This window comes from Sander lucioperca, chromosome 6, assembly GCF_008315115.2.
Source record: "Sander lucioperca isolate FBNREF2018 chromosome 6, SLUC_FBN_1.2, whole genome shotgun sequence".
NCBI classification, from domain to species: Eukaryota; Metazoa; Chordata; class Actinopteri; order Perciformes; family Percidae; genus Sander; species Sander lucioperca.
This window is the reverse complement of record NC_050178.1, coordinates 42572598-42596794: the sequence shown is the minus strand read 5'-3', so window position 1 is coordinate 42596794 and position 24197 is coordinate 42572598. Positions and strand designations below refer to the sequence as shown.

The following is a 24197-nucleotide window of genomic DNA, read 5'->3' as shown; positions in this document are numbered from 1 at the left end:
GGGGAACCCATCCAGTGTAGGGGGGAAATATGACTGGTTGCTGACAAACAACGTAGTATTTAAAAGGCTATTTTTTAAATTGAGTCTGGTGCAGCTCCCTCCATATAAAACACACCGGGGCTGCATTAGCCTACATAACTTCCAGCAAACTTCACTATAAGAACAGTCAGGGCAAAACAGCACCACCAATCTGATTATATTCTCTAGCTCAGCTCAAAAAACAACAACACAGAAACACTGAATAGGTCAGCACGTTATCGGTCACAGAGCCTGTTTTTAACCAGTACGACAACATTATCTTCACTTCACCTGTTCAACGTGTCTTTCCCCATCTCTCTCTCCTTTCATATCTCAGCTTTACTGTTGAATAAAGGCAAAAAAGAAGAAATGAAAAGCTAACAGGAGTGTGGTGGAAGTGGACAAGGCGGAAGATAGCCAGCTTCCAGAGCAGGACTGATGAGGAAAACCCTATTCTTATATACAGTCTATGGGAAAACCTGACATAGGGGTTAGCTAAATCCAGAAGATAGCAGTAATGCAACACCAATGGCGTAAGCTGCTGTCAAACCCCAAACAAGAAGAAAATCACCCATCCCTGAATAGAATGTGAATAGTGCCAGAAGGTGGCAGCAATACAACATCGCAGATGCTGGCTGCTGTAAAATTGCAAGGAAGAAGAAAGGGGAAAACGAACATGGCGGAAAGAGAAGTGGATGAAACCGGTGACACCCGTAGCGCTTGCGACTCAACGTATAAAAGTGATTGTCCAGGGGATACTGTGCCCCCGAAATCATCTGAAGATGAAAGCTCGGAAAGTCCTGCATCTCAGCATGCCCAGGACCTCAAAAGCGTCCTGGTCACCAGCGTTTTAAACCTAGAAAAGCTCGACGTAGACCTGTACAGGTAGGCTAAAGTTAGCCGGCCGGCTGAAGTTTGTCAGTGTCATAGTGTCACTTGGCATATATGGCGTTGCACTCTTTTTTTTTTCTTCTTTTTTTTTTTAAATAGAGGGTTATGTACAACAGCTATTTATGTTCGGTTCATTTGCTGCGTAAAAGAATTGAAGGGGTCATTGAAATAAATGAACGTCAAGGCAATGATATCATACACATCATTTGACGAAACCATAGACTGTATAGCTAACATTATAGAATGAAACATGTCTTGTTGTATATGTAATGTCACCAAAAATGTCCTAATGGTTAAAAATGGGGCTTACGGGCAGTTTAGTGTCACAAATTATTTTCCAAAAACTGAGTGTCCCAAATGATGAGGGTCTTATTTGAGACAGGTTAGGGTAGCACAGGTGGTTTAGCAGGGTCATAATTAATTAAGGACATTGTATGGGGAATGTGTGACACTAAACTGCACGTGTACCAAAAATGGTTTCTGTAGGCTGGAAATTGAAGATTACAATGGGGGACTTTCCCTTTGAGTTTCTCAAATTGTACAGTAAAATGACTTTTTTATACAGCCATACTAGTCAGTGCATCATTCTGAACAGAACTAGGCCTACATTTAAACTTTCAGCAAACTTGTTAAGGAATCACGTATAGGGTCAATAGTCCAGGTGCTACAATGAGTCTTCGTACACTCCTATTTACACGTCTGAGGGAAGAAAATATTAGAAACACACATCAATGCAGTCTAGTTAGTTGTACAACAACTCCATTTAAGGTTAAATTGTTCAAATTTTGAAAAAACAAAACCTCTGATAAAATGTCAAATGTCTTGTCCTGACTGTTTGTGTGATACCTGACTGACAAAGTTACACAAGCATCATCAAGTGAGACTGCATTATGTATATTCCAATTATTTCTCTATTTTCCCCCAGAGGAAGGCACCACTGGGTGCCCCGCAGTCAGCGTTTGTTTGGGGGTCAAATAATCGGTCAGGCCCTTGTTGCTGCTGCCAAATCTGTCAGCGATAATTTCTATGCCCATTCTCTCCACTGCTACTTTGTACGAGCAGGTAAGATGTAGCATCATTTCAAAGGTGCTGGCCAGCGATAGTTCAACCCATATTTTAAAAAGGGGGGCTCTTACATACATCTTACATCTTACATCTTCCATACACGTACTGGCTTGGCTCGGCTCAGCTTGGCTTTGCACGCCAGCATGGCAGGGATTTGCATCTCCATTACAACAGGGCCGCCCACTTGAAGATGTGTGTCTTCAGTGTCAAGGGTCGGTGACGCACTACTTTCTTAAAAAAGTACCGTGTTATATTGGCTTATATTGGGTCGGGCAAGTTTGGACCTACTCGAGAAGGTCCATCTCGGGCACGGCGTAGCGCTAAAACTAGTAATGGAAACGCAAATCAGCACAGCATGGTTTGGCTCGGTACAGCCAAAAGTGCCAATGGAAAAAACCCAATAGTTAATGCAAATTATCTTTAATAGAGTGAATAAAAACTACAGAAGACTAGAACAATAGTTAGAGTGACCCATGTAAACATAAAGGCCTGCATCACAAATATAAACCAAAAAAATCATCATCATCTTCCAACTATAATCCTATCATAATCAATGGAATGATCTGGTAAATTGGCCGCCGTCAATCCCAGTTACTTCTTTTCCACAGCTGTCTTTTGGGTGTTTTTCAGGAGATCCTAAGGTTCCAGTGCTGTACCAGGTGGAGCGCACAAGAGATGGTCGCAGTTTCACAGTACGCTCTGTGAAAGCCATCCAGCATGGCCAGCCTATACTCATCTGCCAAGCGTCCTTCCACATGCTGCAGCCGAGTCCGCTGCAGCACCAGTTCACCATGCCGGTGGTCCCTAAGCCTGAACACCTCCTCACTGTAGAGGAACTCATTCATCTTTATCTCAGGTAAAGCTGCTAAGATTAGTCGATCATTCAGTCGATGGAAAATTAATTAAATTATTTTCTTTTTCGTCATAGTTGCTTAGTCATACAATTTTCTTTCTGTTTGTAGCTTCTCAAATGTGATGATTTGCTGAATTTCTTTGTCACATGATATCTGATTGTAAACTAAATATCTTTAGGTTTTGGACTGTTAATCAAATAAAACGAGCCATCTCTAATCATGATCTGTATTTCTTTCTGTTGTTTCCCAGTAAACCAGACATAGGAGAGAAATCCAGACAAGGCCTTAACAAACTGCTGGCTAATGAGGTTCCCATTGAGATAAAGCCAATCAACCCACCACACTTTTACAGACTGGGTGCGAGAGAGCCGAAGATGCTGTTCTGGGTGCGAGCACGAGGATATATTGGTAAAAATGCAATAAATGCACATTTGATTGCATAGATTACAAATATTGAGTACCTTTTTATACTACGCTGGGTAATTGTGCGGTATTTTCAGAAATGAATAGCATGATTCCTAAACATTGCATTCAATTTTGAGAGTCATTGGGGATATTGAATGACTGTAGCAGCCAAAATAGGATACAAATTGTCTTTTATACACAATGACATATACTCAGAATATAGAAATAGACAAAATTGTGAGGTTTTAACATTAGGTCGCATGTCATTTCAAAGCCAGGCAGAAAATGTAATAATTAAAAATGAATGCAATATGTGGCCTCTAGCTCACCCAGTAAGAGCGTGCGCCCTGTGTAGGCTGAGTCCTTTGCAGCGTCCCGGGTTCGAATCCGACCTGCTGCCCTTTGCTGCGTGTCATCCCCCATCTCCCTCCCACCTTTTCTGTCTATCCCCTGTCACTATCAAATAAACGGAAAAAAGCCCCCAAAAATAATCTTTAAAAAATGAATGCAATATGAAAATAACATAAAATGTAAATATAAGTAAAGTGTAATACCATGTATAATACCATCTAAACTTTTTTTTTAATGCATTTTATTTGTGTATTTATGTAGGCGAAGGCAACATGAAGCTGCATTGCTGCGTTGCTGCTTATGTATCAGACTTTGCGTTCCTGGGCACAGCGCTGCTGCCTTATCCCAACTACAGGGCCCAGTTCGCAGCCTCCTTGGACCACGCCATGTGGTTCCACAGCACTTTCCGCAGCGATGAGTGGATGTTGTATGAGTGTGAGAGCCCATGGGCAGGTCAGTATGTTGTTCACTTCCTATCTACTGTACTTTATTTATTCTGTCTGTCACAGCAGCACCACAAATAGGCTTTTTTTCCACTACAGGAACTTCAAGACCCATAACTTTTTCACTGTGTTACACAAATGAACGTTTCAGAGTATGCCCTTTGCTGCGTGTCATCCCCCATCTCTCTCCCCCTTTCACGTCTATCCACTGTCACTTGTAATAAAGGGAAAAAGCCCCCAAAAAATAATCTTAAAAAAAAGAAAAGGGCCTACAAGTAATGGAGGTCACACTTGCTACATATCTGCACATGCAATTTTATATATTTATAGTGTTTCGGTTGTTGATTTATCTAGCCACAGATGCTTTCACAGTGGTCTGTTGTACATGGTAGTTTTGATGAAGTTCAATTAGATTTCATCCAGATGTTAACTAAACTCAGTTTTATCACATCAACAACAACTTAACAATTGCAGATATAGGAAGCTAAAATGTGTTTGTCATATTCACTACACAGATAATTGTGTGAAAATCTATATTTTCATTTTCATTTCATTTAATTTTATTATTTATCTCGAACAATCGACAATGTTGCAAAAGAAGAAAAAAAATTTAAAATTAAAACCACAAAATAAAACACAAACAATCAGAATTTAACAAAAAAATAAAAAAGTATTAGTTTGAGAAGGAGCAGGCGGAAGCAAATAGCTTATTTGGTCTGGCCCCTACTTCACAATATCACATTATTACAAAACAAATAGATATGCAAATACAGCATACCATTTTTCAGGTCTTACAGTAACTTACAACAATATACAACAATACCTTTACATTACAGTTCCATTCCTGTGTTTCGGTCTATTCTTTTCTGTATTGGTCAAGTAATGATTTCTTTAATCTATTTGTTAGTGTGGATGCATTAATCATCAATGAGTTACTTTTACAAAGTTGTCCTTGTCAACAAGCTTGGACATGAATGTGACTACCATGCGGGTTGTGTCCTACAGGGGGCAGCAGGGGACTGGTTCAAGGCCGACTGTGGAGAAGAGACGGGGTGCTGGCTGCCTCCTGTTCCCAGGAGGGGGTCCTGAGAGTGAAACCAGTCACAGAGCCCAGCAAACTATAAGCACATTTATAAGATTTATTTTAACTGTTATTGTTTTGATTTTTAAAAACACAGATTTTAATATAATAATGATTTTTTTTTTATTAAAAAAAAAAAGCAAAACAATTTATTTCTGGTCAAAAAATGAAAAGGTTATAATAAATGAAGGTCTCCCATTTAGTTAGATGGGATGTGTTTACAAGTTTCTCACAGCCAAAGGGTTACACAAAATGTATTCCATCACTTTGCATATTTATTCATGCTCATATGTCATTACACTAGAATTGTACCTTATACGATTTCATGTGACTAATAAAAAATGTATTGATGTGATCATGTGAAATTCAACAATGTCATGACCAAATCCTACTGCAAGGACTTGGATGTAATTCTTGAGGTGAGCATGGCCATTTGTATGATCACACTTTTGGAAAGGCATCAAACAAATATATGGTCAACAACAAAAGCAAATAATAGAACAACTGGCTTGGATTAGTTGTGAAAAGAGGTGACCAAAAATTATAATTGTCAAAGTAGAAACTTAGCCAACATTTTTCGTTTGTATGCCTGTCTAGCACATGTAATTACCAGCAGCTGTCCCATAGGTTTAGATTATATTTTTTAAATAAACAACTATTTATGCATACATGTATTGCCTCATGTATTCATTTCAGGATGTATTTTTATATGCATAGCTAGTTATTTAACCTATTTATTTAATATTGAATAAAATTCATGGGTTCGGTTTTTTTCACCCATCCCCTGCAACACTCCTTGGTTGTTATGTGGTTAGCGCCCTTGGTTACCACTTTTTTACCCATCATGCATCACTGCTAGGAGAGTTTGTGAGGTAACTAGGGCATTAATGTTAGGATCTCTCTTTAATTAAATGGCTAGAAAAGAAACACTAATAGCAAACTTCGAACGCTAACGTAAGGTAACGACGCCTAAGCCATCAGCTAGCTACATGGCTAATGTAACGTAACAAAACTATAGCTAGCTAGCATGTTTGCTAACAGTATGCTAGCGTCCAACGATGGACCCGTTAACGTTACTTCAGTGACGAACTAGCTAGCTAACGTTTACTACCTAACTAACCTTTGCAAGTTAGCTAATATTAACTATTAATTAATTATAATTAAGTATTCACGTAAATGTTACGTACAGCCACTGAATAATCGTGCTAACTCAATCTTTTTTACCTAAGATAGTAACGCTTATGAATTAACTGTCAAGGTCAGTTCGTAGTTAATCAAAGTAAATCTAACTTGGAGTAACAACCTGTTTCTAGGTGTATGGATGCAAATAAGAGCCAACTTTGGTGAGTGAACATAATAAAGAATGGAGAAGGAACAGCACAACGTTGTCGTCTTCAATGTTTCGAAAAGAGAGCTGTTTACTACGAATAACGGATACAAATCCATGCAGAAAAAACTAAGAGCTCAATGGAAAATCCAAAGGTAAGGTTTTAGTACTGTTAACACTAGCTAACCATCTCTGCTGTCTAGGGCTAACGTTACTTGCTTTGGCTTTGAACTACAACATGTTCCATATTATCGCAGTGAGAAAACCCTTAGTTGTAAAAGTAAATGCTGTCTCCCCTAGTATGAAGGAAGAGCTGTCTTTGGAGAAGCTGAAGGGCGTCAAGTTGTGGATAACTGCAGGCCCAAGGGAGAAGTTCACAGCATCAGAGGTGATGTATCAAAAAAAGAGGGAAAAAAGCTAGCATTTTCAAGTGAAAAATAACCAACATGTTTTGTTGATTTCAATATAACAGCTCTTGGCATGAGAGATAGTAGAAGTAGGCAGCTTACCAGCCACATTAAAATGAACTTTTACTTTGCTACTTTTAAATTCTGCACACACAAGCATGTTTTAACAGTGTTGTCCCATTTTTATATATATATATAGCTGGAGGTACTGAAGCACTACCTGGATGGAGGAGGAAATGTCCTGGTCATGCTCGGCGAAGGAGGAGAAATGAAATATGACACCAATATCAACTTTCTCCTGGAGGAGTTTGGAATCATGGTCAACAATGGTGCATATTTAAATCTGTAAAAAAAAAAAAGACAGTTGGCATCATATATGCTTATGTTTTTTTGTTTTGTTACAATTGTATTGAATAATGTCCGTTTTCTTTCTCTCCATCACTGCTGCAGATGCTGTTGTGAGGAATGTGTATTACAAATACTTCCATCCTAAGGAGGCGCTTGTGTCCAATGGTGTATTGAACAGGTTTGTCATTACAGCATGCATCTTATACAAACACACCCGTTGTATACTTTATATTCCAATAACTCCCAGGCTGCCTGTATGTATGCATCCAAATGTAGTTTTATGAATGTACTCGCTCTTAAATAGATAAGTTATTAAGCTGAGTCACAATTTTCTGTCTTTTTCTTGTTTAGAGAGATTAGTCGGGCTGCTGGCAAAGTGGTCACGGGCAACATTGAAGATGAAAATGTTGGAAACAATGCACAGTAAATGATTTACTTTTATGTTCCTATCTTCTACATTAAGGACTGCATTTTGTGTTTTGAACACATGCTTTTCTGTCTTTATTTTTGTAGGGCTCTCACATTTGTGTACCCGTACGGTGCCACACTGAGTGTGATGAAGCCTGCTGTGGCTGTTCTTTCAACTGGCTCCGTCTGCTTCCCCCTCAACAGGCCTGTCCTGGCCTTCCATCGAGGAAAGGTCAGAGGCACAATGTAGTTTTTATACTCCTTTCCAGACCATATCAAACGTACGTGCAATTGTGAGATGATTTTGAAAGATGTCTTATATCTTATGAAGGAGGCTGGCAAACTGGCAGTGTTGGGTTCCTGCCACATGTTCAGTGACCAATACATAGATAAAGAGGAGAACAGTAAAATCATGGTGAGTCCAGTTGACATTTAAAGATTGTTTTGTCAACTAACACACCAGTAGGGTAGAAGAGTATTCTGCTCCACTGTGGAATTTGTGAAGCGTCAATGTTTGTGCACAACAGCCTGTCATACTTCCTGTCATTCCAGGATGTTGTGCTCCAGTGGCTCATGGCCGATAATATTCAGCTCAATCAGATTGATGCGGAAGACCCAGAGGTGAGGAGGTATACTTGACAGGAGAAGGGCATCACTGATATTGTCTTTGAAATTAGCCAACATCCATCTTGTCCTTACCCCCCCTCCCCCAGATCACAGATTACACCATGCTGCCAGACACAGGGTGCTTGTCAGAACAGCTCAGAGTGTGCTTACAAGAGGGTGATGAAAACCCCAGGGACTTCACCTCACTCTTTGATATGTCTTTGTTCAATTTGTCAACCGACACGTTACCTCAAGTCATCAGGTGAGAATGCAAAATACGTCTGAGAAGGATATCCTTGCATCACTGCTCTGTTTTTCATCATAGCTAAACATTTTATACATGTTATGCTTTATGCTTTCTGCAGTGCTTACATGCAGCTTAATGTCAAAATCGAGCCACTTCAGCTGATCACACCACAGTTTGAGACGCCTCTGCCTCAGCTCCAACCTGCTGTAAGTTTCAGTCCTGCATTCCTGTCCCAACCAGTTCAGTCACTTTATTATCCCAGCTGGGAAACTTGATCTGCAGTCAGGATTGCAAGATTAAAAAAAACACACATACAAACAAGTACAAATAAGCAAAAAGACAAGATCAGGGTTCATACGCTTTTGAAAAAACATAGAAAAGTTATGGAATTTGAAAAATGCAAATTCCAGGCCTGGAAAGGTTTTGGAAACAAAAAGACCCAGAAAGTTTTGGAAAAGTCATGGAATTTTTTGTTAACACAGCATAATAATATGTGATTTAATAAATGTATTTCACGTCGTCTTAACCTCAACATTCTATTCGGGGCGCGATATTACAAATCCCACTATGAACCACATAAATTGTCATTCATTTTATTGTTAAACCTCTGAAGGTAAACTTTAACACAGATTTTTATTCTTATTGTATAATGTTGACTGATCATTTTCAGGAATACATAGTCATGGAAAAGTATTGGTTAAAATGCGAATGAACCCTGCAAGATTTTTCCATACAGTTCATGTCTAGAGTCATATCTAACTGACATGTTAGGGGAACAGAAGTTTAAACCCAGACGTGGGCGTGGTCTTGTTTAGGTCTTTCCACCTGCCTTAAGTGATTTGCCTCCTCCCATGCTGGACCTGTTCGATCTAGATGAAACGTTCTCTTCGGAGAAAGTGCGCCTAGCACAGCTCACCAATAAATGTAAGTTCAGTATTTTACTAAACAAAATTATTTGCTGGTTTGGTTTACGACTGTTAAGATACTTCTATTTCTGTATTCACTTATTGATTCATTTCATTTTAAACCGGTTCTGTTTACAGGTACGGACGATGATCTTGAATTCTACGTGCGGAAATGTGGTGAAATTCTCGGGGTGACTCCAAAGTTGCATAAAGATCAGAGGGATGCCAAGCACATCTTGGAACACATTTTCTTCCAGGTTGTAGAGTTCAAGAAACTCAATCAGGTGAGAACCTTTAAAAAAAAAAAAAAAAAAAAGTATAAAAGATTATGCATTGAAGGCCTGGTCTAAAAATAAATTCCTTCCTTTGCAGGAGCATGATAACGACACAGAGGCACCATTCACGTTGTGATTGGATTCAAGAAAACTGTTAGACTCTCATCTTCCTTTAACATACTGTAACATGACCAAGCAGTTGTGAGTATATTATTTAGTAAAGGGACAATTACAGTAGTTGTGGACTATGCAGTATCAACATGGGTACTGTTTTGTTTTTCATACCTTTCTATTTCAGGAAAAATGTACAATACACTTCAATAAAGTTATTTATGCTTTTACTTTTATTTAAATATTCAAATCTTTGAAAAAAAAAAAAAAAAGGCATACAGAGCTCTCTACACATGGATCATGTTAAAAAACAAAATGAAGAGCTAGAACATAGATTTGTAGATTTTTCTAGAGCAAGCACGTAACCTTCACGTTTACATTCAGTGTTTAAAAATCATGTACAGGCGATACCTTTCCCTTCCAAATATCTGAATTTTCTCCACGTTAGGTTGGTTTAGAGGGACTTGTTAGCTAGGTCAAGGGGAAACATCAGCTAGTGAATGTTGCCTAGACTGGGGTCTTGGACTCCATGTTGCCTCCAGAGCACTGGACTCCATGCTGGGTTTGGGGCTGTTTTCTGATTTAATCAAAGACACATCCCAAGACATTTGAGAGGCAGTGAGGTCACTGTACGAATGGTCAAAACAAGCAAGCTTTTTTTGCTTTTGAAGGGGCATCTGGGGAGTGGAGGACTTCCCCTGTAAAGGCACAGCCAGGTGACAATTGCCAATCTCTTGAGCGCTTAAGTTGTTCATTGAAAAGGCCTCAGAGGGAGAAATGGGTTCCGATGACAAGCAGAGAGAAGCCATGGTCAGCCTGGTGTCAGATCCATCAGCCGTCGCGTCATTCGACGCTCTCGATGTGGACAGTTGATGCAGCAACAAAGCAGACAGCAGACTCCGTTCCCCCAAAAACTTCCTGTCAAGCTCCGATGGAGACGAACACTCAAAGCTCTTCATATCTAGAAGGAAAAATGTTAGATCCCACGTAGAATCAGATCATCTGATCACACATAAATGAATATATCTGCCTTATAAGAATAAAAAAACAGTTTTTCTTACCTTTACTGACATTCTCCATTGTTTCCTTTGAGTGTAAGCTCCAGAACAGGTGGGCTTTATGTGTTGAAGCTGCTTGGTAATTGACCCAGCTGCAGGCTGAGCAGGTCATTAGTCTGGAGGAGGTGGGGGGAGCATACAGCCTGGTGCAGTGCAGCTACATTTTTGTCATGATCATTTTTTTTTATTTTTTTTTTTAAATAAATGTAATTCTAATTATATATATTTTCGTTTCTGAACGTGTTTAGTAAGAAAAAAATGCTATTTCCTGAGTACTTCGTTGTGGACAAATACATTATACATACATACAAATACATTTCAAAATTGCTTATTTTGAGAGGTCCAAAACCAATGAAACAACAAAGAGAGAAGCAGGACATTTTTTCTTTTACATTTCAGAAGTTGGACGTTGCCGTTTGATTCATTGTTTTTATAATTATAATAACTATTACAATGACCTGTTTTCGTTTGTGGCTTTTCAATTTTTTTTCAACATTTTTATAAAATAATTATAATGGGGTTTATGTTTTATACATGACAATGTACAGGATTTAGCTTGTCACCATTTTTGTAAAAGTATACGTGGAGGTAATCTAATGACATAACCCCGTCCGATTAGTCTAATCTTGGTATTGGAAATTTTTGTTTGATTGGGACAACATTTGATTTTGAAGCGCCCATTGGAAGTTTCCTGTCTGGCTGCTTGACCTTCTGCGCACATCTAGTGCACATCTACGTCACCATCCGGTTTCTAGGCGCGAGATAGAAATCCAGGAGCGCGGACAACCCGGGCGCTCCTCTCCAGCTGGTTACAAGCTTTAACTTACCATTCAACAACAGCACCGAGCCTCCACCACAACCACTAGCCAGATCATAAAAACTATAAACACGCGGAATACAACGATATAATACCAAATATTCATGCACATGACGTGCAACGACAGCAGGACAAATCACCGCCTGATCGTAAACAACAAAAACAGAGGGAAATGTCTTGGTGGCCGCGCGGGTAAGATGTTGATCTTTGTTTTTCCCAATCAACAGTAGCTTAAGCAGTAACGTTAACATTTTTGTTATTATTATTAATTTTTTTTTATCACGGTTGGGTTTAATGTCACATTATAAAAATAATTAATTTGGCTAAAGTAAAAAGGTTTGCATTTTGACCTAATCTTTTCACTTGACGGACTCTCGTCTGTGCCGCCCTTTTGCGTAGAAACACGATAAACAGCTGGGGTTCGTAACGCCAGACACTTTGCCTATTAAATCACAGCAATTCAAATAAACAGTATTTTACAACAGTAGTGTAATGCGTGTGAGGTGGTGGCCAAGTCCCAGTTAACGTGCACCATAGAAACAAACCTGATAATCAAGTCGTTCTCGCCATACCATAAAAGGGCGGGTCAGTGGCTAGTTGTTGCGTTCACTGTCAGCTTCATTGATGCACATCCCATTATTTTGTTTCTCTCAGTGAGGATGGGGAGGAGGCTATGCATCAGGACACAGATTCTGATGTGGCAGAACAGAGAGACGGTGGGAAAGTGAAGGTGAAATGGACACAAGAGGAGGTGATTAACGTGACCTATTTCCCTGTAGTTTGCATGTTGTCTCAGTGACCCTGTCAAAGTAATCAATGGCTCTGTAGTAGGACAGGGAACATAAACGTGCTTATTTGTTTATGGCTACAGGATGACAAGCTCAAGGTGCTGGTTCCAAAACTGGGATCAAATGATTGGAAATACATTGCCAGCTACATACCTGTAAGTGTGATTAACTTCTTTCGTTGTTGTTGATAATAAGCTGGGGGGGGCTCCATGGTAGGGTTGGGTATCGTTTGGATTTTTACGATTCCGATGCCGAACCGGTACTTTTAAAACGATTCCGATTCCTAAACCGATTCTTGAAAAATTACATCAAAGAAAGGCTCTTTTATAGAGTTTTTTTTTAATTTTTTATTGAAAATTATTTAAATTTAACAATATATTAACGTTTTAAAGTACTTAAAGCACCCATATTATGCTCATTTTCAGGTTCATAATTGTATTTAGAGGTTGTACCAGAATAGGTACAATTACGTGGTTTAATTTTCAGAAAACACCATATATTTGTTGTACTGCACATTGCTGCAGCTCCTCTTTTCACCCTGTGTGTTGAGCTCTCTGTTTTAGCTACAGAGTGAGACATCACACTTCTATCCCATCTTTGTTGGGAGTCGCACATGCTCAGTAGCTAGGTAAGGACTACTAGCTAGAAGCTAGCGCTGCTAGAGGTTAGCCATCTCATTCTCAATGGCGAAACACTGCTACAACACTATAGAACTATTTACATGTCCCTGTTCTGCAGGTATTCCACGCAAAGTTGGAAGTGCGCTCTCGTTTAGAAGAAGTCTCCCGGCTAATCCTGCCTTGTACTGCTGAAGTTGGAGAAACAGCTAGCTGATGTGGTATTAGCTAAAGTGGTTAGCACACACCAAATGTTTCGGCCGATGACGTAGAAAGCCGTGCAGATTTTGACCAGCTCGCCCGGAGACTGAAGGCAGGACACATTCAGAAACCGTATCTCACTCTAAACAGCATGGATGGTTTTTCCCAAGTTTGTATGTGTGTGGAAGCACCAGAGACATAAAATAACACCCCATATCCCAGAAAAAAGTGATTTTTTTCCCCCCCCCCCCCCACAATATGGGCATTTAAAATATATAATAAGAAAGAGAAAGTGTGCTATTTTTACGTCCGTTTCGGAGAGACAGAGGGAAAATATTTCAGTCGACACATTAAGTGGAACCGAAATTTGCGTTCTAATCCGGTCCGATTCCTACCGGTTTCCTAGGAACCGGTTCTATAGTGGAACTGGGTTTTGGTACCCAACCCTACTCCTTGGCTATTTTATGTCGACAGAAATCTCATTCAGACTTTTGAAGCTTCTTCCACTTTTTTTCTCCACGTTTTGTTTTGCTCAGAATCACACTGAACAACAGTGTCAGCACCGCTGGTTTAAGGTCTTGGATCCAGAACTGGTTAAAGGCCCTTGGACCAAAGAGGAGGATGAGAAGGTAAGTGACTCGATAGGTAGCAGTGCAGGGGTGTAACATTTGACTTGCTACTAACGCTATGCAGGGTTTCGCCCAGTGTTTTGCAAGCCTGGTGGCACACTGGGTCAAGTTGCTCCCCCACCAGCCACTGAGAATTATTTTTTAAGACATTTTTTTAAACTACAGTTACAGTGGGCGGCGTGGTTGGAAACTTAAATGGTCATATTTTCAAATCTCCATTTAGCTTTTTAGCATGGACTGTAGGGCCCTATGGAATCTGTCTTATAGCTTTTTTAAATTCTCTGCGTTCCAGGCAACCCGTAACCCGTGTTTTCACAACCTTCTAACCGTGAAAGTGCCCTGGAACGGCAGTCAAACCGTAACTTACTACTCGTGAACTCGTACCAGATCGTTGTACTCCCAGTTACAGTTTTTGACGTCTCACACACACATAAACAACAATGTTGACCCCTGTTGATGCTGTACAGACGCCGGTGATTAACAGTGAGAAATAGACATGAATAGGCAACGTAAAGTAATTCCACACATTGTAACCAAAACGATACACATACGATTGTGTACTACTACAGGTTGAAGCCCAAAATATGTCGCCGACTGGAAATCGCTAGTATCAGCTAGCGCTAGCTAACGTCAACGTTAGGTATCTGCTAGCTAACGCTAGCTAGAAGGGTTTGTCGTGACGTTGCCTGGAACGCTACTAGAGATGGCCCGATACCATTTTTTGCTTCCCGATACCAATTCTGATACCTGAACTTGCGTATCGGCCAATACCGAGTACCGATCCGATACCAGTGTGTCATATATTTTATTATGTTTTAACAACTGTATACTACTATCCCTGTATGGATGTGATATTATTTCTATCTTTGTTGTTGGTCTGGCTCAGGTTAAACTCTTTGTGAAACATGAACAATGAACGCCCAGAACTTTTTTTTATTATTCAGTTTGACAGTCAGTTATAACAGAAAAAGAACATAAATAAACTACTTTAATGTAGATTTTCTTTAGGGCTTTATTACGTGGTATCTGATCGGTGCATAAACTCCAGTACTACCAGATACCAGATACCACCGTTTTAGGCGGTATCGGAACATCTCTAAACGCTACCAAGTAGTGAGTCGTGACTTGAAGTCGTCGCTTACGGGCTAAAAATATGTGTCTGGAACGCAGCATAATGCTGATGGCCCCAGCCGGTCCCTCGTCAAAAAAAAAAAAAGACTTGTCATCGGGCTAAACAACTTCTCTGGGGGAGACCCTGGTATGTCCAGTGCGATAGTTGAGTTGTAATTGAGATGCATTCATTTCTCAGGTCATAGAGCTTGTAAATCTCTACGGCAACAAACAGTGGGCAATGGTAGCCAAGCATCTGAAGGGCAGACTGGGGAAGCAGTGTAGAGAGCGTTGGCACAACCACCTCAATCCTAATGTGAAGAAGTCGTCATGGACAGCAGAGGAGGACCTCATCATCTACAAGGCTCACTGCCTGCTCGGAAACCGCTGGGCTGAGATCGCCAAGCTGCTCCCTGGAAGGTAAAGACTCTCCATCTGCTTCAGCTCAGGGGCTGCGTTTTGTGTGTGTGGAAATAAACCCTCTCCAAATTACCCTTGTTATAATATTTGTTCACAGAACGGATAATGCGGTGAAGAATCACTGGAATTCGACCATCAAACGCAAATTAGAGATGGGCTTCTATGCTGGGGAGGTCTTTAGGCCAAATGAACTTGAAGAGCTGTTGGCCCGTGTTAATAAAGATGTGCAGGTGGGTTATTTCTTTTCTTCATGATGTTCTCGTCTGGGTGTAGTTTTGTAATGTGCAAACAGTATGGAAAATTCTGTTTTTTTAATTACACAGATTCCCAGTTGCTCTCAAGACGGTGCAGAAAAGGACCCAGATCGGAAAACGCTTCCCGCGGTAAGCAACCAATCTCATCGATTTGAAAAAATATCACAATTTAGATTAGAGCTGGGCAATATATCGATATTATATCGATATCATCATATGAGACTAGATATCGTCTTAGATTTTGGATATCGTAATATGACATAATTGTTTGTCTTTTCCTGGTTTTAAAGGCTGCATTACAGTAAAGTGATGTACTTTTCTGAACTTACCAGACTGTTGTAACTGTTCTGTTATTTGCCTTTACCCACTTAGTCATCGTATCCACATTACTGATGATTTATCAAAAATATCATTGTGTAAATATTTTGTGAAAGCATCATTAGTCAACACCACAATATCATTGCTGTATCGATATTGAGGTATTTGGTCAAAAATATTGTGATATTTGATTTTCTCCATATCGCCCAGCCAATTTAGGTACACGGTGGCTTGATAAATTGCATTTCTGTCAGTGGGTGGAAAGAATATCTGTATTACACAACAGTAATCACGTTTTCAATGTCAGTATTATTATAAATGTCTACATTTTCCACCAGTTGCAGGAAACGCCTGTGTCAGCCCCGATCAAAGTCGAACCCAGCGAAGCAGGGCCATCAAAGGCTGCTTCCTCTCCTAAGGACAGTTTAAGCCCCAAGACAGAAGCAGACATTACAGGAGAAATGAATGTTACCAGCTGGGTGGTGGACAGCTCTGGCTTTCTCTCCCCTACCGGCCCGGCACTGAAGGAAGTGCTGGACATGGTGGATGGAGTGAGTATCCCCAATAACTGACAAATAGACACCCAACATAGGATATGATTTAAACATGTATGCAATAGATGATACTCCCGGTTTGGCTGCTGCATTGCAACTTCGTTTTTTTTTCTTCTACCAATGACAAATAGTACAGTTGCATATAAAGTTCAGTTATATACAGTAGGGCTGGACGATTAATCGAAAATGTATCGACATCGAAATTCTGAAGCTGTTATCGACGTATTATTCCCATAACGATAATTTATTTCTGTTGATAGGTCTATTAGGGCTGGGCGATATGGATCAAATCAGATATCGCAATATTCTTGTCCTAATACCTCGATGTCGATATTGTGGCGATATTATAGGGTTGACAATTGGTGCTTTAACAAAATATCTTCACAATGACATTTAAGATAAATAATCATCAGTAATGTGGATATAATGTCGAAGTGGGTAAAGGTAAATATAATAGAACAGTTACAACAGTCTGGTAGGTTCAGAAAAGGACATCACTTTACTGTAATGCAGCCTTTAAAACGAGGAAAAGATACAACTTATGACATATTACGATATCCAAAATCTACGACGATATCTAGTCTCATATCACGATATCGATATAATATCGATATATTGCCCAGCTCTAGGTCTACTTTAATAGTAATTAATTAGCTAGTAAGTGGCGATTTTTGGCAGCCAGCCTTCCAAAAGAAAGCACAATGAAATGAAATGTTAATTGATCATTAACCGTTGTCCGACAAGCAGGAAACGGGGTCTCAGTTCACCCGTCCGGGAGGCTCTGACACACTTTCCGCACTTCGTGTTCGCGCACAGATGTAGGATTGTACCGGTGTTGATGTTTTGTGCATTGTCGGACACATGCAGCCACTTTCCTGAAACGGCTTGCGGGGACTGACACAAGTCCACAGCGGCCCGGGGCGTTTATGTCCGAGCCTCCACCTGCAGGTTGTCAGCTGTGTGTCTGCCTGGTATACTCTCGGACAGCCTTTATTTCCGACAGCACAGCATAGACTTAAAAGGGGAGAGAGAGGGGGTATGACATGCAGCAAAGGGCCGCAGGTCGGAGTTGAACCCGTGGCCGCTGTGTCGGGAAACTGAGCCTCTTTATATGGGCGCGTGCTCTACCAGGCGAGCTACCCAGGGGCCCGTTTTTTTAAAACTTTATACAAAAAAAAATTTAAAACGCAGTGTCCGTCGTCGAATCACAAAAAAATTCAATTATCGTTGATTTATCGTTATCGAGTTTAAATGTGCAATTAATCGTGATTTAGATTTTAGGTCATCTTGCAGCCCTAATATACAGATAAAGTATATATACTGTGTATATATAACAATCAGCTGCGCTTTAAATAAGCGATAAAGGCTTTTTAACATTACCCTCTCGAGTGCCTCAGATTCCTTCAACCTTTTTAAACTAGTAGGATCCCCAAACTGAAGAGCACCAGAGGGACACTTTCTACACAGCTGAGCAGCACTGCATGCAGACTGTATTGTCACTAAGTGAAATGTCTCTTCTGCTATCAGGACCTCGATGGCTGGTGCAACCTAGCAGCCTTTGACCTGCCTGAGGACAGTCCGAGCCCAGAGCGCCACCAGTTTCGTCTGGAGGGCAGCGCCTTGCAAGAGTTGAGCAAAGGCAACAAGGGGGAACTCATCCCTATCTCTCCTGGAGGGGTCACGCCGCCTTCCATACTGAACCGCCGAAGCCGGAGACGCATCGCCTTGTCTCCTGATGCCAATAACTCCATGACTCCCAAGAGCACTCCTGTCAAAATCTTGCCCTTTTCTCCGTCTCAAGTAAGTTATTATATCCTGCAGCACTGACTTTGGTGCTGCTTGTAATGTTGCATTGAATAGTCCTTTAACTAACACACGTGTTGTTCCAGTTCCTCAACATGTGGACCAAGCAGGACTCTCATGACCTGGAGAACCCGTCTCTCACATCCACGCCAGTGTGCAGCCAGAAAGCCTTGGTTACTACACCGCTACAGCGTGACAAGACCCCCCTCACCCAGAAGGAAAACTCGGCGTGAGTACTCTCTTAACTACTGATGGGTTCCAATTAGGCGTGTGCAAAAAAAATCAATTCATATTCGTATCGCGATTCAAGCTCTACCGATTCAAAATCGATTCACAGAATTCCAAAAATCAATTCATATTTTTTTAAAAAAGAAGAAATGTGTGTGTATACTATTGTCCTGAAATTAGTTTAGCTCGCCATTCCCATAGATGTCGCTGCGTCAAATTCACACTGACGCCTAGGCACTCTTGTTATAATCAAAAGAAGAACGAGTGCAGCAGAAGTAGTTTAGTCGGCGCAAACAGCGGCAAACCTCACAGAATCATGCTATATGCAGGCTTTGCAAAGCGAAAGTTAAGTATTTTGGAAATACCACAAACTTGAGAACTCCCATGGTACGCCATCACCCAGAGATTAACATTAAAGACGTCGATGAACAACAATCTGAAGGACCTAACATGCCAGTCAACCAACGCACTCTTTCAATGCTCTAAACTCCCGCCCAACTCTGAACGAAAAGCTCTTTTTATTTAACAGTTTTATTTCATACTTGAATTAAATGTATTTGAAAGCTGGCCAAAGCTTGGCACTTTGCAGTTTTTAGTTGCAAAAGTTTTTATTTTTGTATGAAGATATATAAAGCAATATCAAACTACATTTCATGTGTTTCTTTTCTCTTAAATTGTATGTCACATGGGAAAAGTAACTACATTTACATACTGTGAAGACTCGTTTTTGAATCGAAAATTGATTTTGAATCAAATCGTGAGCCTAAAAATCGATATTGAATCGTGACATTTTCTTAATCGTGCACCCCTAGTTCCAGTAGCTTATCAAACCTCTTATCTCCCCTCACTCTCACTCAAGAGCAATACAAACATAATGGTAATAGGTTGTCTATTAGGTCTCCCCTTTCATGTCTCCATCTGTCCTGTGAAATTAAAGGCCTAAAATGCCCCAAAAAAAAGACCATCACCAGCTGCATATTAGATTCAGCTGCTGTCGGACAAAGATAATATTTGTTGTAGCAGTTGGACAGGGAGCAACAGAGCGGTGCCTGTTCTCTGGAGAAATCTCCCGTCAGTTTCAGAATCTTCCAGTTAAACTTTGATTCATATCAACATTTGAATCTGATCAACTTCATAGTTCCGAGTGCCTTCAGGATTTGGAGTATGCTGCTCGTGATGTACATTAGGTTACAGCTGTTCATTAAATGTGTCCGAGACATTTAATAAACATTTCACATGTTAAGATGCTGATCTCAGTTTGAGGTTGTAGGTACAGGTTGTGAACATAATTATGCTGCCACTAGGGGTGCAAGATATATCAACTCAGTATCGGTATCGCAATATATCGAAAGTGTCGCAATAAGTATGCAATATTTAGTTTATTTTGTGGAGCGCTGCGTCCCGTCCGTTGGCTGTGTGGCTTAGTAGTGTTTGATTTAGAGCTCGCTTGAAACGCTATAATGATCATGTTTCATTGGCCAGTTACCGTGCCACCCGCACATGTTAGTGCACGTCAGGGTCCACTACGTGACAAACCCTATGGAGCGTACCACGTGAGTGCTATTTCTACAGAGTGACAGTGTAAGTGAAGAAATGGATAGAGACAACAAAACGGCACGAATCAGAGAAGGGAAAGAAAAGTTGTGTCCTGTTCTCTTTATTTATATATTTTATACTGTCCAACCAGTAGAACATGTCCTGTTCTGTAGACATGGTCCTTATTTATTTCTTCATGTTGGACCAGTCCAATATGACATGACGTCAGTTGAAATAAACCTTGTGTTGAAAACTTGTTTAATTTGTTATGAATCTATTTTGATGCGTTTTCCCATAACAAATGTTTAAAAATATCGAAATAAATATCGATATTTTGTCAATATCGTGCAACCCTAGCTGCCACTAAATCTGTTTCTGACTTCTCAGCCAACAAAAGCTGATCGATGTCTTTGAACCTAATGCGATTTGATAAGGGATTCAAAAAGGATTTGATATATTGGATGTGGTTTTGAGACTCAGTGTTTACATTTTGTTTTCATGTAGATTTGTTACACCCAACCACAAGTCGGAGCTCTGTACGACCCCACGAACCCCGACGCCGTTCAAAAATGCCATGGAGAAGTACGGGCCTCTGCAGCCTCTGGTGAGTACCTGTGAGTGAGTATACTCAATGGTTTTATCAACACTGCATTGACACTATTCCTCTGCTGTGTAATCTTAGCCTCAGACTCCGAACCTTGAAGACGACATAAATGAGGTCATCCTAAGAGACTCTGGGATTGACTTGGTTGTTGTGCGATCGACGCCGCCAGAGCAAAGACGCAAAACGATGGTAACTAAGTCAACTTTAACACTTAACACCTATTTTTATCATTTAACCCATGTACTGTAACATTTATATTAGTACAAGATCATATAGAGCCATATGGGTGTGCAAAAAAATCGATTCCCATTCGAATCGCGATTCAAGCTCTACCGATTCAAAATCGATTCATATTTTTTAATTAAAAAAAAAAAGTTTATTTTTTTTTATTTTTAATTTGTATGTCTACTGCAATCAAATGGGAAAAGTAACTACATTTACATACTGTGAATTGTTTTTTTTAATCGACAATCATTTTTTCATTTTTTTCTCAGTACACGTGCGCCTGCTCTACCACTGTGCCAACCTGGCCACTGAATGTTGGAAAGTTTGACTGCTTGGGAACGTTGAATACTTGCCGTTTTCAGCTCCATGCAGCTTTACGTTTACAAATTCACACCTTAGAGCCGTGTGTTAGATGACAGTCTTCCACTGTTGGTCAGCAGATTGCTGCACAGGAGCAACTGAGTGTGAAATGCCTTGTTTATTCACTTCCTCCAACCAGATATTTATAGGCTTCTACTGCCACTGCCATATGAAGAATGCTTATACCTAATATATATTTTAGCTTTCACACTGGACACCAACACTGAAATAGAGGATGGATACCCGACCCGAGCCCGACGGTACCCGCTGGGCCGGGTTCGGACAGATATTTAGAAATGATGTTGGGGTTCGGGTCCGGCTCGGTCACATCAGCGCGATAAGGCATTGAACATTTTAAATTTAAAACGGCAAATAAAGTGCGCTTGTTGCCCCGTGTGCGCTGATGCGCTCATCTGTTGACATTTCCGAATGCCTTCCTACAGTTGCTTAATAAAAGCTTTCAACATAAACAAACGTACATGTGTCATTAGTATGAGAAAAAAATGAGATTTTAACTGTGTCGCGCTCGGGTCGGGCTCGGACGTAAATATCTTAATGCCTGTCGGGCTCGGGCCGGATTCGGTTACTGCTCTGTCGGACGCGGGCCGGGCTCGGACAGAAAAATGCGGCCCGATCCGCACTCTATCACTGAAAACATTTAAACACACTTAAACAGCTTGACGCTGGCCTCCTTCCATTTTTGCCAGGACCTATTGTTATCGCTTTTATTTTACATTATTTTACACAGAGATTGTACTTTGTCATTGGCATTCTCGCTGAAGCTATTTACACAGATCTGTGTATTTTTTTTTAATTGTTCCCAGCATCGGCCTCCTATGAAGAAAGTGCGGAAATCATTGGCCCTAGATGTCATGGACTGCCAGATGATGCCTACATCCAAACGCAAATCCATCAAAGCTGAAGCCAAACACACCATTAAGGTAACAAAAAAAAAAAGTCTAACTGTTATTACCCTGTCCGTAGATTTGACAAATTCTAATTCTCTTGTCCTCCTCCTTTCGACCACAGGAAGAGCCGGTGATAGTTTGTCTCAACTCCTCGTCATTCTGCAGTAAGCGGCATGAAAATATTTTGGATCAGGGTTTCCTTTTGGGACCTAGTGACAATGACATATTTCCCAGCACGGTGCCCCCAGCTCCGGTACGTTCCACCTTTTAACCTTAAAAGGAATGGATATCCTCATCAATGGAAAAGTATTTTAACATGGATTTTTCTTTTTTTACTGTGTTTTTCTCTCTCTCTCTCTCTCTCTCTCTCTCTCTCTCTCTCTCTCTCTTCAGATGTCAAAAGAATGGGAGACGGTTGTTTGTGGACAAACTAAAGACCAGCTCATAATGACAGAGAAAGCGAGACGCTACCTTCGCTCACTAAAATCCCGCGCTCCCAACCGGGCTCTGATTCTGTCCTAAGACACGTCTCATCTTTACACCAACATGTTGCACATGCAGAACTTAATGTTGCTTTTGCCGGCTTTCCCTGTACTTTTCGCTGTTGTAATTTGTGGTGGAGAAAAGTCATTAGCAATCAAAACACTGACAATATATAGTCCTCTATCAATAATTGGAGAGATAATGATGCTTTTAGATTTAGTCTCACTCCAAGGGCCTTGTGCAAGGCTTAAAAAAAACCAAGTTATGAATCACATGTCATTGGATTGTCACTCAAACATGAAAAGAACAATGAATGTGTAATTGAAAAAAAAAATCACGGCTATGTTGCTATCACTGAAAAGACATGGTTTTACATTGCATAATATGTCTGTAATTGAAGCGTTTTTTTAAAGTTGTGAAGAGTACAAAGACTCAGGTTGCACCTCCATATCTTAAGTTGTGTTGTATAACTTGAATAGGGAGACAGTTTAGACATGTTGATCAGTAATGCATTTAGAGATGATGGGTATATGTAGAAAGTGAACATTTTGCTTGGAAAAATCAGTTTAGCGTGCGTCTAGATTTATAATATGCCAATGCACATTAAAAGTGAGGACCTCAGGGGGAAAATTAGATGTCTGCCAGAAATGTAATAGTGACTGCAGCACACTTCTACAATCCATCAGCGTGATTTACTACTTGAGATCCAACAAAGTGATGAATACACTTAGTAAAGTTGTTTGTTATGCAGTATCCATGTAATCGCAATGTAATGGAGGCATCAAAGCTGTACCACCGATGATGGCAAGAGTATTATGTTATTTGGCAATGTTTGTAAATATTTACAGTTGTATGTTTTTACTTTATCATACAGCATTTTGTTAAGAGATTTAATAAAACACCAATGTCTAATAAATACACCTCTTAATTATGCTGCTACAGCACCAAACAGCATGTTTATCATTTGACTAGTTCAGTTCAGTCCCTTTGTTATCCCAAATGGGAAACTTGATCTGCAGTCAGGAGTGCACGATTAAAAAAAAAAACATTCCAACAACATACAAATAAACAAGACAATAATACAAAGACACAATATACAAAAATGTTCCCTTTATGTGATATATACAACACCATTTTACACCACAAGAACAATCTGAGTTGTAATTAGGTAGTGTACGGTTTCACATTTGATCTTAGCAAATGGTAAGACTTGATTTCTCTTTTGATTATTCATTGGCCTGCTGTTTCAGTACTACAAACAAGTAATAGGACATGGTTAGGTTTTATAATTTCTTGGCCAGTTGTAGCCTACTTTAGATCATAAATATTAGTCTCAATGTACCTTGCTATGATGAAATGCATTGAACTTCAGAACCTTCTCATTGGGAGCATTTTATATATCTCAATGTATGTATCGCAAATGCGGCCGTAAAGTGTTATAAGTGCACAAGTTTATGAAATACAACACGCTGTTGCCTACACAATTATGGTAAAACATTGGTAATAATTACTAAAATGAGTATTACTGAATGACAGCCTGAA

General features: G+C 40.1%; 4 protein-coding genes across 7 annotated transcripts; 3 read left to right on the top strand and 1 right to left on the bottom strand.

Annotated features, from left to right (window-relative positions):
- The first annotated feature begins 614 nt into the window (after positions 1-614).
- acot8 (acyl-CoA thioesterase 8) lies at positions 615-5779 on the top strand. Of its 3 annotated transcripts, none has more exons than XR_004897665.1 (7): positions 615-903; positions 1835-1971; positions 2605-2830; positions 3079-3236; positions 3846-4037; positions 5033-5299; positions 5381-5779. XR_004897665.1 is itself a non-coding variant. In XM_031280886.2 (6 exons), exons 1-6 carry the CDS (start codon positions 647-649, stop codon positions 5149-5151), a joined length of 1089 nt encoding a protein of 362 aa, XP_031136746.1. In that variant the 5' UTR covers positions 615-646; the 3' UTR covers positions 5152-5779. The 3 variants fall into 3 exon arrangements, 1 of the variants encoding a protein (XP_031136746.1); XR_004101789.2 differs by having other exon boundaries at positions 5033-5527; positions 5639-5779; XM_031280886.2 differs by having other exon boundaries at positions 5033-5779.
- Positions 5780-5866: 87 nt separating this feature from the next.
- On the top strand, positions 5867-10650 carry ift52 (intraflagellar transport 52 homolog (Chlamydomonas)). 2 transcript variants are annotated; one of them, XM_036002361.1, is made up of 14 exons: positions 5867-5980; positions 6422-6590; positions 6736-6823; positions 7042-7171; positions 7293-7368; positions 7542-7613; positions 7704-7830; positions 7930-8013; positions 8151-8219; positions 8312-8466; positions 8570-8657; positions 9267-9375; positions 9495-9640; positions 9729-10650. In XM_036002361.1, exons 2-14 carry the CDS (start codon positions 6472-6474, stop codon positions 9765-9767), a joined length of 1302 nt encoding a protein of 433 aa, XP_035858254.1. In that variant the 5' UTR covers positions 5867-5980; positions 6422-6471; the 3' UTR covers positions 9768-10650. The 2 variants fall into 2 exon arrangements, with proteins under 2 accessions (XP_035858254.1, XP_031136673.2); XM_031280813.2 differs by having other exon boundaries at positions 5868-6067.
- si:ch73-303b9.1 lies at positions 10159-10927 on the bottom strand. Its single transcript, XM_036002362.1, has 2 exons — positions 10804-10927; positions 10159-10703 (listed from the first exon to the last, which is right to left on the bottom strand). The coding sequence occupies exons 1-2, from the start codon at positions 10910-10912 to the stop codon at positions 10219-10221; spliced, it is 594 nt and encodes a 197-aa protein (XP_035858255.1). The 5' UTR covers positions 10913-10927; the 3' UTR covers positions 10159-10218.
- Positions 10928-11509: 582 nt separating this feature from the next.
- mybl2b (v-myb avian myeloblastosis viral oncogene homolog-like 2b) lies at positions 11510-23571 on the top strand. Its single transcript, XM_031280614.2, has 15 exons — positions 11510-11809; positions 12272-12368; positions 12489-12560; positions 13760-13852; positions 15162-15382; positions 15480-15612; positions 15706-15765; positions 16293-16505; positions 18036-18308; positions 18398-18540; positions 20580-20679; positions 20758-20868; positions 22089-22205; positions 22294-22425; positions 22566-23571. Exons 1-15 carry the CDS (start codon positions 11790-11792, stop codon positions 22692-22694), a joined length of 1914 nt encoding a protein of 637 aa, XP_031136474.1. The 5' UTR covers positions 11510-11789; the 3' UTR covers positions 22695-23571.
- The last annotated feature ends 626 nt before the right edge of the window (positions 23572-24197 follow it).

Excerpts from the sequence above, each read along its gene's own strand:
- mybl2b (XM_031280614.2), top strand. The coding sequence starts at position 11,790 with ATGTCTTGGTGGCCGCGCGG. Across the intron at positions 11,810-12,271 it reads ATGTCTTGGTGGCCGCGCGG|TGAGGATGGGGAGGAGGCTA; the intron begins GTAAGATGTTGA and ends TGTTTCTCTCAG. Across the intron at positions 20,869-22,088 it reads AGCAAAGACGCAAAACGATG|CATCGGCCTCCTATGAAGAA; the intron begins GTAACTAAGTCA and ends AATTGTTCCCAG.
- acot8 (XM_031280886.2), top strand. The coding sequence starts at position 647 with ATGCTGGCTGCTGTAAAATTGCAAGGAAGAAGAAAGGGGAAAACGAAC. Across the intron at positions 1,972-2,604 it reads CTGCTACTTTGTACGAGCAG|GAGATCCTAAGGTTCCAGTG; the intron begins GTAAGATGTAGC and ends GGTGTTTTTCAG. Across the intron at positions 4,038-5,032 it reads GTGTGAGAGCCCATGGGCAG|GGGGCAGCAGGGGACTGGTT; the intron begins GTCAGTATGTTG and ends TGTGTCCTACAG.
- ift52 (XM_036002361.1), top strand. The coding sequence starts at position 6,472 with ATGGAGAAGGAACAGCACAACGTTGTCGTCTTCAATGTTTCGAAAAGA. Across the intron at positions 7,614-7,703 it reads AATGTTGGAAACAATGCACA|GGCTCTCACATTTGTGTACC; the intron begins GTAAATGATTTA and ends TTATTTTTGTAG. Across the intron at positions 9,376-9,494 it reads AGCACAGCTCACCAATAAAT|GTACGGACGATGATCTTGAA; the intron begins GTAAGTTCAGTA and ends TTCTGTTTACAG.
- si:ch73-303b9.1 (XM_036002362.1), bottom strand. The coding sequence starts at position 10,912 with ATGACCTGCTCAGCCTGCAGCTGGGTCAATTACCAAGCAGCTTCAACA. Across the intron at positions 10,704-10,803 it reads AATGGAGAATGTCAGTAAAG|ATATGAAGAGCTTTGAGTGT; the intron begins GTAAGAAAAACT and ends TTTTCCTTCTAG.